This window comes from Lissotriton vulgaris, chromosome 4_1 (assembly GCF_964263255.1).
Source record: "Lissotriton vulgaris chromosome 4_1, aLisVul1.2, whole genome shotgun sequence".
Classification (NCBI taxonomy): domain Eukaryota; kingdom Metazoa; phylum Chordata; class Amphibia; order Caudata; family Salamandridae; genus Lissotriton; species Lissotriton vulgaris.
This window is the reverse complement of record NC_141691.1, coordinates 2112822704-2112837832: the sequence shown is the minus strand read 5'-3', so window position 1 is coordinate 2112837832 and position 15129 is coordinate 2112822704. Positions and strand designations below refer to the sequence as shown.

General features: G+C 44.1%; 1 protein-coding gene across 1 annotated transcript in view; it reads right to left on the bottom strand.

Moving 5' to 3' along the window:
* Positions 1 to 15129, bottom strand: part of LOC147725146 (E3 ubiquitin-protein ligase TRIM39-like) — a 191041-nt gene that overhangs the window by 48408 nt on the left and 127504 nt on the right. The window contains exon 3 of the mRNA XM_086918187.1: positions 1120 to 1350. Within this exon, the coding sequence (XP_086774313.1) occupies positions 1120 to 1350 (231 nt within the window). The remainder of the gene's footprint in view (positions 1 to 1119; positions 1351 to 15129) is intronic.

Below are 15129 nucleotides of genomic sequence, written 5' to 3'. Positions count from 1 at the left end.
AAATCTTCCTTCCCCTGTGCACACATGGTTTGGTGTTAAATGTAAATAAGGGGGGGGTAAGATGGTTCTAGTTGGATTGACCTGAACTGCACAGACTGTAGTTATTATATTCAGGGTATCAACTAGTTAATGAATGCAACAAATGGTTGCTATATTTATTTAATATTATAGGACTAATTAGGAATCTATCAAAATTGTTGATATGATGATATTCTTGCTGAGGAACAGGATTGAAATTTAATGTGTTTATATTTTACTCTGATTTAAGGATGTTCTTTGTTGAGCTCCTTATTAAATTTCTAACACTATACAAGAATATCCACATTCTGAATGAGGTCATGCACCACTCCTCAGAATGGGGTCATTCGACGCAGTACAACTTGTGAGTTTCTGAGTGTGGTCCCATCTACACAGTCTGTAATATTCTGACTGGGATTATATGATTTAGGACAATAGGTTAATTGATTCAGTCTAGTCTGTGATATTTCAAATGGAGCCAGGTGGCGGGACACAATCTGTGATATTCAATATACTGTCACATTACACAGCACCATCTGACACATTATGAATGGGGCCACATAACACAGCACAGAGTCTGTGATATTTGAATGGGTTCATAGGCCAGCAGTCTTTCGCATTTGATATTCTTAAAGGGGTTAAATGGCAGAACAGATAATGTGACATTCTGAGTAGGGTCACCTGAGACTCAACAGTCTGATATTCTGAATCTGGTGACAGGAAAGCATGTTCTGATCTTCTGGATGGAGTCACATGACACAAACCAGTCTGTGATATTCTTAAGGAGGTCACAGGATACAGAACAGACTGAAATTATGATTGGAGTCACATGACCCAGCCCGCCATAGTCTAGCCTTTCAGTATAGAAGGAGGTTGCTCTATTCTGGATCTGTAAGTACATTGCCTTTGACTGTCAGAACAGAAGGAATGCTATTAGTTGAACTTGTCTGTATATTTAGGGGGGCTGTCATAGTACAAGAGGTCACTGTAATTAACCCTCTCTGTTGATAGAGCATGTTCTCTACTTACATTCAACACCTCACAAACAGTATGAATGTAGCATTTTCTGTACTGTCTTTTATTCAACACGCAGTGTCTCACCTTCAAGAGGTCCAATGCTGGTTCCTTGCATTTCTTCTCTAGATCTGTTATCAGGGCTTCAAGAGTGGTGATTTGATTTGACAGTTTGCAGATATTTGCATGTTCTACCATATTTAGTGTCTTCTCCATCTCCTCCAATCTCCCATACATTCTCTGCTCCTTATCTCTCAGGAGCTGGCGCAGCTGTTCAATCTCAGTCACAATTCTCTGCTTCTCAGATATCACCTTTTTCTGTCAGCAACAAAGAAATGATGGTTAGATTCTTGGATACTTTCAATGAGCTCTGTCATATAGAGTGTGCAGACTGGGTGGAGGCGGGGGAGGGGGAAACAAGACATTCTGACAGAAACCAAAACTGGGAATGGTGCCATATATAGGGGCACAGGCCCTGCTAAGTTAAAGCCAGGCAAGAAAAGGGTGATCTTCGCAGAAGCACACTCTTGATGTCTTCTCCTGCACTGTCTTTGTTCTCTGCCCCCACAAAAATAGACCCTCACCGGGCTTTGCTCTGTCCAACCACCAACCCCACTGAGCTGTGTACTGCCCACCAACACAGACCCCCACTGAGCTGCGTAATTCCCAATCACACAGGCACCCTACTCATCTGCCACAGAGTCCCCACAGCCCTACAAGGAGCTCTGTACTACCCACCCACACAGCCCTCCAATTAACTATATACCACTAACCCACACAGCCCTTCACTGACATAGGCACTGCCCACCCACAAAGCCTTTGACTGAGCTGTGCACTCCACAATACCTACATTCTAAATGGGCAGTAATCTGCCCACTCACACAGAACCTCACTAGGCTCTGCATTGTCCACCCTCACAGACCCCACACCTTACCTGCTGCATTGAGTTGAGCATTGAACACACACAGCTCTCTACTACGCTGTTTGCTTTCCATTACCATTACCATTTCCAAGCTTTATTTCGATCTTTGAAGACCATAAAAGCAAGAAAATAAAATACATACATCGCTTTCCACTCGCACCGCCTCTCCACTGAGATGTGCAGCCCCATACAGCCTCCATTTAGTTGTGCATGGCCCAGGCCCTCAGTTCCATTGTCAATCTGTCCACTGAGGTTTACACTTCCAAACCACACAGACCAGGAATGAGCTGAACACTTCCCATCCACAAAGCACCCCACTAAGCTATACACTGCCTACCAAAGCCCCCTAAAACAAGGTCATTGTAACTGATTGATGATATCTTTGATAGTGTGAATTAACTACATACAATTATAGAAAGTTAAAACGCTGATGGATAGAGCTTCAAGTCTTGGTTGAAAAGTATATTATGGGGGGTGGAGGATAATACTGAAGTAGGTAAGACCGTCCTCATGCCATAAATCCTAACAGAGGTTCAAGTTAACACAATATGTGTATCTAATACAAGTCAAACTAAGAGAAAATCAAAAAGACTAAAGGAAAAGAGAAACATTATAATATAAAGAATATGGAAAATTATACAAAGGAAGAAACAGAAAAGAAAAGAGAAAAGAGAAAACCCATGTATAAGTGTACACAATTCATAGATTTTTTTAAATTAACAATGATAAACAATTCAATCTTAAAACATGTAAGAGAAAATGCGCTCAACACAATACACAAACAAAGACCTATAAACAGTGCAGTGTGTAAACAAACAAGTGGCTAAGGAAAAAGTTTACAAAAATAAGAAGTTCAGGACAAAACTGAAAAACACTTAGTAAATAATGCGCCATCTTCAATCTCGGTCATATATGTGCATCAACGTAATTTCAACCATAGTAGATCTAAGTGGTCTTCATCAGGACAAACGATAATTATACGAGCGTCCAAACCAGTTTCAATAAAACATCTATTCTTAAAGTACTCCTAACCGAAGGTACAATGATCGTATGGAGTCCTTCTGGAAATTTACTCTGGAAAATGATGATCCAAAAGAGATGCTTGATTATAATCACAGGAGCTTTTGCATGAATTCAATGGCTCCAGAAATAGGGGGAGTAATGGAACAGCCTGTTCCTTCAAATAATTCTAAAAAGCCAAATTAATTGGCAGTAGATCTGACAAGTGTTTTATACATTTCTTTGGGCATCTTAAAACAATCTTGGCGATCATTTTTGGTAAAGTATGTGGCCTGTTTTACTTCGGAATTATAAATGAGGCCCCCAATTAACGAATGCAGGTGTGCCTCAACTTTGCATGGACACAATGGCGCCAGTGGGTAACGTGTTCAGATGTTTGGCTTAAGGGGCACATGATCCCTAAGTGTACAGTGTGCTGGGTCCTGATTTGCTCTGTGTTTCTAACGTAATGTGGCATCTGACTTTATGGTGTTTTGGTAACGCCGCACCACTCCGGCCATGTGTGCTTTATTGGTGCCAATCTCCCTGGACCATTGTGGTTTCGGTGCGCCTGTGGAATTCATTAGAGTTTCCTGTTTGTGTGTCCCTCTGCCAGCTACGTGTGACAACACCCCACCTGTGACCTGTCAATCAGTAACCTCAGGCCTAGGTCTCAGAGCCTTCTTGACCATGTATTTCTGAGCCTGGGTTGACGGAGAGGTCTTGACAGGTGAATTAGAGTATAGAGATGCAATTTCATCCTTATACATGAATGCCAGCCCTAATATGGCTCAGCAAAAGTGTATCAAGGACAATCCCTTAGCACTTGACACACAGGGTACCGAGTATGATCAGTCACAGACCTCTCAGGAAGGTAGTGTGGGAGTGCTCAAGCTCAACATGCAACAATTAATCAACATACACAATAAGCTTAGGCCCAGATTATTACAAAGGATTGTGTTTCCCTTGTATCATGCAAGGTGATGTGAGGGCAACGCGATCCTTAAGTCGGATTTACCAAGCCATGCAATGCCATCTTGCTCGGCCCTGCACGGCTTGGTAATTCTGGGGTAAGACAAGGCAGCGCAAAGGCAGGGAGGCGTTACTTGGATAGAGAATGGATGTTCCCATGCATCCACCCATGTTTTTGGCACATTCACAGATTTACCAAGACTGCTAAACCTGGGAATGCATCAAAATTGTACGCTCCCTGACTGAGGTGCAACAAGGGGAAACGTGTTAATTTCTCCTAGTTTTTCCTCTTTCTAAGGGTTGTGTTTGTGCAGGAAAGGGTCCCTTCCACCACTAAAACAATCCTGCAGGCAACACATGCACCCTTGCACCACGTCCCAAGGGTGCCTGCGCTGGAGCATAGTGCGATAGCACAGGGAGAGGAGAGTAGTGCACCATATCTTGGTAGATATGGCACATTCCTGTTCTCTCCATTTGGAGCAAATGAGCAACTTGTTTTGCTGCATTGAGATGCATCACATAATGGTAATTTTGGCCCTTACTGTCCAGTACAGTGCTTTCTTTACAAAAAAGAAAGCTAATCACACAGTTGTGCTAAATACTATACATTCCATGAGCATATAAGATATTGATGCTGAGTGTAATCTCTCCAAGGCTCTCCTCTTCCCTTCTTTCTCTTTACACCTCCTCAGTGATCGGCCTTTTTCAAGATGCCCATCAATTCTAGTGAGTTAAGAGTAGCATGACTCAAGCATAGGTGCAGTTTGTGTGGGCCCACAGTTCAAGGGCTCTCAGTCTTTCCTTTGTCTTACCAATCCTTAGAAGACCCACTATTTTTGAGTCTTTCTGGTGGCCTCTCTAAAAGGCATTGGCCTTACTGGAGCCAGATGCAGGCCATTTCGGGCAGTGCAACTTCCCCATTCATAGTAGAGAAATTGTGATGCCGGGTCCTGTGCAGGAGCAGGTGTGTGCCTGGTTTGAGCGGTCTTCTTCAGATGGAGCCCTATATAGACAGGTACAGCCTGCAAAAGAAAAGTCTTAAGGGAGTGATCCTGGAAGGACATAAGTAAGGCGCAGCTCTGGCTAGGCCAACAGCAATCCCTCAGTTGCAGCCCTGGTGAAGGCCTATGGCAATCAGGCAGTTGCAGCTCTGATCTGGCTCTCCAGCAATATTGAAGTTGCAGTCCTCATCAGGATCATGGTAATCAAGCAGTGGCAACACTAACTGGACCGTCAAGGAGCACAGAGCAACCCTTCTCACCAGGAACTGAGATGGCAGATTCAAGGGCACTAGGGTCATCACTCGAATGCTCTTGAGTAGTTTGCTTCTTCCTGAATGCGCTGGACCTCACTCCTCCCGAAAGTGTTTGTACCTGCAGTGATAGGTACTTTCCTCTCTCAGGAGGCAGTCAGTCTTCAAGGCAGTTCATTGCAGAGCCACAGCTTCTCCAGAAGATAGACCAGACTTCATGTTATGTTCCCTCACCTCTAGGAGCCTGCCTATCAGGAAAACACATTTCCTGGTTCCACAGCAGTTTTAAAATAGATGTGGAGCATTCACATTTTTGGAAATAAAGGAAATGGAACAAAGTGGGTTGTTTCAGGCCAAATTATATTCACAACAATTAGAGATAGAATGTGGATCCACTGACTTAAACTACAAAACCCATTTGGGGTGGTTCACTTGTATTTGGAAAGTGCACATTCCATCTTTCGACTCTTGGCATTGAAATAACAGAGATTATTGTAACCCAACTCAATGCCACTCATTTTATGGCTCTCAGAAGGGAAATTGCACAAACCAGGATTTCAACCTGTGACAATGAGATGAAACGCTCATCCCTGGTTTGGATATATTAGTTGCTACCAGACCAGGTGAGTGTTCTCTTCAGGCTGCTTCAAGATGTACCTTCAGTCTGATCTCCAGACACAACCTTTGTGCAAAGTGATAGTTTTCACAGTAGGTAGCACTCGGGTTATCTCCATCCCACAACACCCACAGCAGAGTCTGTGTGAGATATCTGCACCTAGATGTCATCAGCTCAACGTAAGAAGTAACAGGGGAATAGACAAAAGGGGTGCCCTCAACTTGAGACTTACTCATCATTCACAACAGATTCTGTAATCCCACCCTTAACCCCTACCATCCACCAAATGGCAGTGCTCAGAAACACTAATCAACAGATCATTCATTGCTAATCAACAGGCCTCATAGATTTTTGTTGCTCAAATATGGATTTAATTTGAAAAAAAAAGACAAAAGGCATTAGGCAAAACAGTAACAGTTTGTTTAATTAAACGCTTTGGCCAGGAGACAGTTATAGATCCGAGGTCTGAGGACTGTCTCAAAGTACAGTAGATCTGACAAGTGTTTTATACATTTCTTTGGCCATCTTCAAACAATTTTTGTGATCCTTTTTTGGTAAAGAATGTGGCCTGTTTGTCTTCGGAATCATAAATAAGTCCCCCGATTAACAAATGCAGGTGGGCCTCAACTTTGCATGGACACAATGGGTCCAGTGGGTAACGTGTTCAGATGTTTGGCTTGAGGGGCACATGATCCCTGAATGTACTGTGTGCTGGGTCCTGATTTGCTCTGTGTTCCTATCTTAATTTTGCATCTGGCTTTATGGTGTTTTGGTAACGCCGCACTCTCCGCCCATGTGTTCTTTATTGGTGCCAATCTCCAAGGACCATTGTGGTGTTGGTGCACCTGTGGAATTGATTGGAGTTTCCTGTTTGTGTATCCATCTGCCGGCTACGTGCGACCCCATCTGTGACCTGTCAATCAGTAACCTAAGGCCTAGGTCTCAGAGCCTTCTTGACCACGTATTTCTGAGCCTGGATTGACGGAGAGGTCATGACAGGTTAATTAGAGTATAGAGATGCAATTTCATTCTTATACATGAATGTATAATTATTCACATTGACATTCACTTTTTCAATATTAACATCCCCCGGCGAGTTGAATTTTCAACTACTCTATCTAACCCATACTTCATGACAGACACATTATTAGGCACTTGTTGTTCTTCAGCTTTAACTATTACTGCTTTCCTAGTTACTTTCAGTGTACCCAATTTGAGGACTGCGGGGCATATTACCAAGGGCCTTGTCGCCGCTTTAGCGGGAATTTTTCCAGCTAAAGCGGCGATAATTTTATCGCCCTATTACCTAGCTGTCGCTAACACCAGTTAGCGGCAGCTAATAGGCGATTGCAGGCATTTAGGGGCCCACTTTGCATGTCAGCGATAATTATCGCTAATGACATGCAAAGTGGGCGTGCAAAGATGTTAGCGACTGGAAACAGTCGCTAGCATCGCTATCCCCTATTACCAACTTTTGGAAATAATCGTGCTAAGCGGGATTATCTCCAAAAGCTAACGCCTGCCCAGAGCAGTTCTTAGCCATGTTATCCAATGGAAGGTGGATAACATGGCTAAGAGCATTGTCACAATAATGCATGAATATCGCTGATTTTTCAGTGATATTCATGCATTTCCCACGATTTTTACCGCTTTTGAGATAAACCTTGATAATATCAAGGTATCTCAGCGGTAAAAATCGTCGGAGCGCTGCGATATTAATATAGCCGCTAACCAAGCTTAGCGATAATTATCGCTATAGCTTGGTAATATGCCCCTGCATTTTTACAGCAGGAAACCCCTAATTGTAGGAAACCACAAACAAAATGACAATAGGAAAATGGTGAGCAATACCATGCACAGTCCAGACAGCCACCGGGGGCCCCAGGAGAACCAGTATGAGAACCACTCTTGCTCAGGGGCACTACCCTCCTCACGCATGTCTCTATGTAAACAGCACAGTGCTTGGATGGCTAGAGTGAGAGTGCCATTGTCTATGTCCTTCCCTGGGATAAACGTACAGCAGGATGCACTGACCTTGGCACACACCACTCCCTCCATTGCAGTCATTAGGTCTAACGCATATTGATTGTGCATCAAGTGAGTTGGATGGCTCTCAGTTCTTCCTTGATCTCTTAAGGCCAAGCTCAGTGCTGTTCATCATCGTGAGGAATTCCAACCAGGTTATTTGCAACCAGTTGATGTTTACTTTCATCTGCACCCTGAAGAAAAGTATGGACCTATCTGCTGATACTTGTGCATCTGAGAGCAGTCTAAATTCTTCTGGAATGTCCTTGTTCTGATCCCAGCCAAAATAATCAGCAGTTTTCTTTTCATGAGTCTGATGCAACAGACATCTCATTCCTTAGCGGGTGTTGGTAAAAATCCAACAGTTCTTCACCGGGAATGACCAGGGTTGGGGTGTGTATGGTAATGAGGGAACATATGGCACACCATGCGGGGAAGAGCTGAGTGTAGGCAAACTTGCTGCACTGCCTGTAGCTGTCCATTAGCATGAAGGTGCCCCATTGCATGCCCAGAATGTGCAGGTTTGTGACTCAGTTTTCATTTGTGCCCAGTGGAAATGTTCCTTTACTTTAGAAACAACAGGAATACAGTTTCAGTACATTTATGGGTTGCCCCTTTGTCAGTATGGACGTAAAATCCGTTTCGCGGGCGAATTTGTGGATTTTTCACGATTTCGCGCGCATTTACCCAAAAATCTGCAAATTCGCAAGCTACGAATTATTTTGCTTGGTCGCGCTTCAAAAATACAATATTGCGCGCGCGGCGTTGACTTGCCGTCATTCTGAGTCCGCCGAGTTGTATTTCTCCCGGTTTTGCGTGTGCTGCTCCATTTTTGATCTTGCTGCGTGATCGCGCTAGAGTTTTTTTCGAATGCAATTACGTTATCGCGGCTTGCCATCTTGCACAACGAGAGTTTGACAATGAGAGTACGTCATAAAGGCCCGCGATCACGCATTGCTGGAGTAAACAATGCTGAACAGGTAGATGTGGCGCGCAGCTGACTTTCGGCGGGAGATTTAAACATCTCGCGTTCCCGAAATTGCAAAAATTGCAATTCTGCACAAGAAATCCACTGCAGGAAGCATAAAGCTTGTGAAAATTATGATTTTGATCAGAAAAACTCCTCAGATTGACATTTGGCTGCACTTTTTGGTGCAGGAGTCCATTTATTGGGGTGTGGTGGGAGGAATGAAGTGCCCCAGAGTCTCCACTTCCTGTTCGTGTCCAGCAGGCTCCTCTCAGTGCTTTGTTCATGTCCTGGTCACTTTTCATTTGGCTGTGGAGCTAGAAGCATTACTTTTTGTGACTGCTGCTGGATATTTTTATTTGAGGACTTTTTGGACTTTGGAGTTTGGATCACTTTTGGACTTGATATTTTACGAATAAGTTGGTGTTGTTTGTTTAGGGCATTGCAGTTGAGCCAACTACAGTTCTAAAACTTTTTTCGCAACTTTAACAAAATATATATTGTGGTGGGTAGCCAGAGTATCCAGTAGGCCCAGGGTTAGTCATGGGTGCATGATACAACTGTTTCTGTGATTTTTTTAAACTTAATTCCTATTTATGTCATGGAATTTTAGCTCACTGTTATATATTGTTTTTTTTTTAAATGTTGGGGTGCCTGTTAAGCCTCACTAGCCAGTAGGCCCAGGTGTAGTGAGTGGTGCATGGGCCTAGTCTTTTTGTGGGTGTCTTGAAATTAAACATCATAGAGGGCATGGATGGCATGGGATTGTAGAGATTTTTGAGTGTTTTTCGACTTTTTGGGGTGTTGTTGGGGCCTCTCCATGAGGGTGGGGCCATTTTGAGGCCTGGTACAGGCAGGGCCTGGCCATGTGGTGGGGGTCAAGGGGCCATTTTGAAGCCAGGCAGTATGCTCAGGCCTGCACCCAGTTTGCCTTGCTTTCAACCATTATGCCCAGGGGTACTCAGTGGTGCATGGGCCTAGTCTTTCTGTGGGTTGTCTTGAATTTAAACATCATGGAGGGCATGGATGGCATGGGATTGTGGTGATTATTGAGTGTTTTTCGACTTTTTGGGGTATTGTTGGGGCCTGGCCATGTGGGTGGGGGCCATTTTTAGGCCTGGTACAGGCAGGGCCTGGCCATGTGGTGGGGGTCAAGGGGACATTTTGAACCAGGCAGTGTGCTGAGGCCTGCACCCAGTTTGCCTTGCTTTCAACCATTATGCCCAGGGGTACTCAGTGCAGCATGGGCCTTTTCTTTCGTGGAAGGGGTGGGGTTTCTAGAATTAGTGGCAACAGTCTGCCCTAAATGGAAGGTTCCTAGCGGTCCTATTTTGCCAGAGTTGCGGTTCGAGCACTACATCAAGATGTGCTGGAGGTGATTGGGGCAGCTTTGCAGAAGAGTGCTGTTCACACAATCCACTTGACAACAGACATGTGGACCAGTTGCCAAGCCCTTGATTACATGTGCATCACTGCACACTGGGTCTCTTTTGCAGGGTCTTTGGCAGGGGTAAGAGACAAGTCAAGTGCAGTGTTTGACCTGGACACAGTTTTTCAAGCTACTCGGAAACATGCAACATTAGCCATGTTTGCCATAGAGAAAACTCATACTGCAAAATACATTTTGGAGGAGTTTAACAGTAAGTTCTCTGAATGGCTCCAACCAAGAAATCGCATAGTTGGTTATGTTTCCAAGGATAATGGCAGTAATATAGTTAAGGCCATGCAGGACGGTGAATATTTCAGAGTGCCGTGTTTGGCATACTGTACAAACCTGGTTGTTGAAAAATGAAATGACAGTCAAGAAGTTACTGACCACCTGCTGAAGCATCTGCACACATTTCAGCCTTTCTTTTAAGGCCCGGAAGGAGCGGAGGAGCATTCAACATGTATGTAAAGTGTCAGTCAAAGGACTCATCCAGAAGGTGACAACACATTGGAACTCAACCTTTTACATGCTTGAGCGTCTGTTTGAGCAGTGCATGTTAATCAATAACTATATCTTTAAACTAGGTTCTGCAATGAAAGACATGAGGCTAGAGTTGGAGGAATGGCAGCCAGTTAAAAGCCTGACAAACATGCTTCGTCCTTTTGAGGTCTTCACACGTGAAGTCAGCAGGGAGGACTGTTCTTTGAGCAAAGCTATCCCATTGTTGGTCATGCTAGAGCACCAACTGAAGGCGGTGTCTTCAACGTTCAGAGATGATGTTGGAAAGGAAGATGCATATCTGTTGGCGGAGAACTTATTAAGCCGCCTAGTTGCCAATGAAAGGCTTCAAAACATACATACAGAACAACATTACATTTGTGCCCCTATTCTGGATCCACGGAACAAAAAGGCAGTGGCCAGCAAAGCATTCATTCCTTTTGATGAAGCAGATGTTTCAAAGTACAAACATTGGCTAACTGTGTCAGCCAGTCGGTTCAAAAAAGATTGTCAGAAAATTCAAGGAGCAGTCAGAAGTCCAACTGAATCAGCAGGCCATCCAGCGTCAAGTTCCACTTCTGAATCTGTGGGCAAAGGGAGTCACGCCCCCTCACAGTCGTTAACGACACCAGCAGCCACCGTATCATCATCTTCACCTTCACCAGGCCCAGCCATAATATTGTCGGAAGCAGATTGGCTAACTCCTCAAGGGTTTGCTCATTCCAGTGCTGAGAAGGCCACAGATGGTATGCAAAGTGGAGCAACCGTGGAGAACCTTGAGTTGATGGTGCAGGCCTATCTGGATGACCCAACACAGGTCTTTGTTAATACGAACCTATTGCTGTATTGGTACAGGAAAACGGCTCTATGGCCACTGATCACCAACCTGGCTATAAATTATTTGTCTTGCCCACTCGCAAGTGCGTCTTCTGAACATGTTTTCAGTGCTGCTGTTGCCATTGTAACTTCAAAAAGGAATCATCTCTCGGCCAAAAATGTGGAGAGGTTAACACTGATCAAGATGAATCAGCACTTGATACCACCAGATTACAAAGTACGTGAATGCACGCAGGAAGAAGAGGACACCGACTTAGGTGATGGAAGTTCTTCTCTGTTATTTGACCTAATCCCGTCTCAATTCATGGAGTTTGAGGACGAGCTCTACTTCCCTGACACCGAGCCCTGAAAATTACTTCCTTTTTTTCATCCTTATTCACTTTTATTCCTGTGTGTCTTTCTTTGTTTCGCAACTTTTACCACAACAAAACTCTAATCACCTAATCACAACAAGTCCATCAGCAGCACTGTCTTCATCTTATATTCCTTATTGATTTCAAGGTGCCGCAGTCTGCATTCCTGAGGTTCACAAGTTTACAACTCAATCATGCTCCTTTATACTCCTCCTCCAGACTCCCCCTATCCATTTCCCTCAAGGCAGATGGATGGATTACGACGAGTCCCTTCAATGAGACAGAAATTACTGACCGACTACATGCTTGCTGATTGCTGACAGAGTCACTTATGATATTGACAAGAGAGGCTGCCCTGTGGGCCCTCACTTTCCGAAGAAGATGCGGACAAAAAGTAGAACAGGTAATGAATAATTAAGAAGATGGCATGCAGTGGACAGCAATGGCTGTCTGGCTCTGATGAAACCAATTGCTGTTTGTTTCTTGTGCATGAAATGATGATTCATATGTCTTGTCTTAGTTATTATTTAATCTTCCACACAGTAATTGTAACTCATGTCAACAAGTCTGTTTTTTTTACCTTGTTTAATTAAAATTGTACTTCAAATTCAGGTACCACTATATTGCATTTCACAAAATATGCAAAATGTCCTTCGAGCTTGCCAATATACCATGAAGATTGTTTAAATAATATATATTTTTTCTTTACAGTCACTCACTGGGATGGATGGATCATCAGCGTCGATTTACGGAAGAACTATGGCCAATTCGTGAGTGGCAAACAGGTAAACCAGTCTATAACAACTACTACAGCAGGACTACATGTCTGTCTATTCGTGGTATGTATTGGTCGAGGGCGAGGCAGTGTACTGTTGTTGTTATGCCAGGCAGAGTCCACTCCAGAGAGCAGTTCATGTAAAATTGGGGCTATGTGGCTTGCTGCATACAATTAGATATGCTTTGTCTGTCTGACAAAGAGCCCAGGTATGCTACATAAGGTTGCTTCACTCAGTGGTGCCTGCCTTGACCCTCTGCATGGCACTGCCTCAAGCTTGGGCCAAACATCCGTTATGTTTGCAAAATTTGCTATTTTTCGGTATTTCGCAAATCTCGCGAAAGTACCGAAAAATCGCAAATTCTTGAGCGGGACGGATTTTTGGGCCATGCTTGCAGCAGGGCCATGCAGACGGTCAAGGCAGGCACCACTGAGTGAAGCATCCTCCTGATGTAGCATACCTAGGCTCTTTGACACAGACAGACAAAGCATATCCACGGTTTAGGGTTCAATGCAATTTACTAGGGTTTTTGGGTTTAAGTTGGTATTGTTCACGCTGATTCTAGGGCTCGGGCCAGATGCAGGCTCGTTCATAGTGATGTTGGCAATGTTTCAGGGGGGTTTGGTGTTCTTTGGTCCAGAATTGGCAGAATTTTGGCTTTTTGGAGTGTTTTGCGGGCGCGTGTGTTTGGGTGAAAACTAAGTGAAAACTAGTCGTAGAACTTCTTCAAAGAGCGCAGTGGTTCAATTTTGTTCTGCCTTGCTGAGATTCTTGTGAATCGCTGGAACAAGTGACTGTCCAGGTGAGTTTCAAGAGGATCGAAGTAGTGGAAGTGCAGAAAACAGCAATGTTTTGTGAACAGCGCAATTTGCCATGTTTTGAATATACCAGTATTGCATGTTTTTGAGGGGCTGTTTGGGGGTGTTCTAGATTTGTGGCGGAGGGTGTGGGGGTCTGGGAGCACTGCTGGGATAGCATGATTTTTATTGGAAGTGATTTGAAGAAAATCCATGGTGAGAAAGAGGAGTTAGGGCCTAGCTGCAGAGCGCTTTTGGACCGATGTTGACTGGTTGGCTGAAAATTTTCTAAGTATGAGTTTTTGCATTTTTGCTTTTTGCCTGTTTAGGGGTGTCAAGTGTTTTGGACCAAATCGGAGGTGAAAAAGTTTTTGCATTTTTTCTTACTTGCCTGTCTTTGGGGTGCTGTTTGGGGGGCTTCTAGGTTTTTGTGGGTGGGTTTTGGGGTTTGGGAGCACTGCTGGCACAGTCTAATGTTGATTGCATTTGTTTTTTAGGAAATCCATGGTGGAAAAGGGGAGTTAGGGCCTAGCTGCGGAGCAAATTTTGACTGAATTGAAGGTAGGCCCATTTTTGCTTTTTGCCTGTTTGGGGGTGTTCTGCTTTTTGGCGGGTGGCTGCAGGGGTGTGGGGTCATAGCTCAGAAGGTCTAAAATCGGAATCAAGTGCTTTGGAGAAAATTGAAGGTGGAAAAGTTTTTGAGTTTTTGCTCACTTGATTGTCTTTGGGGTGCTGTTTGGGGGCTTCTAGGTTTTTGTGGGTGGGTTTTGGGGTCTGGGAGCACTGCTGGTACAGTCTAATGTTGATTGCATTTGTTTTTCAGGAAATCCATGGTGGAAAAGGGGAGTTAGGGCCTAGCTGCATATCGCATTTGGACTGAATTCCAGGTAGGCCCAAAATTTGCTGTCTCACTTTTTGCGGTTTTGCTTTTTGGCTGTTTGGGGTTGTTAAACTTGTTTCCGCCTGGGTTGACGGGTCTGGGGGCATTGCTGTGAAGGTCTAATACCGGATAAAAGTGGTTTGGAGAAAATCGGAGCTGAAAATGTTTTTCCATTTTCAGGCATTTTGCTCACTTTAGCATTTTTTGGGGGCTGTTTGGAGGGTTCCTGGTGTTTGTGGGTGGGTTTTGGGGTCTTGGAGCAACGCTGGGTATGGATACTTTTGATTGTAAGAGGTTTGAAGAAAATCCATGGTGGCAAATGGGAGTTAGGGCCTAGTTGAAGAAAGCGTTTGACACTATTTTTTAACTTATGGCTCGTTAGGGGTAGCAGTATTGCATGTGTTTGGGGGTGTTCAAGATTTTGGCAACTGGGTTCTGGGGTCTACTCTTGGAGCACTTGTCAAGAAATGTCTAATTTTGGTTGCAAGTGGTTTGAAGAAAATCCATGGTGGGAAAGGGGGGATTTGGGCCTACTTTACTTTCAAAGTACGTTTTGTCACCATTTTCCACTAGGCCTCATACAGGTAGCAGTATTGCACGTTTTTTGTGGTCTGATTGGGGGCATTCTACATTTTAGCGTCTGTGTTTAAGGGTCTGGGAGCACTGCTGGGAAGGTCTAATTTTTTTCTAAAATCGCAGTTTACACTACACCTAGCTTGAGGGGAAAGATCCGCAAAATTCGCCCATACTTATTTATCCTTCAAAAGGAGACTC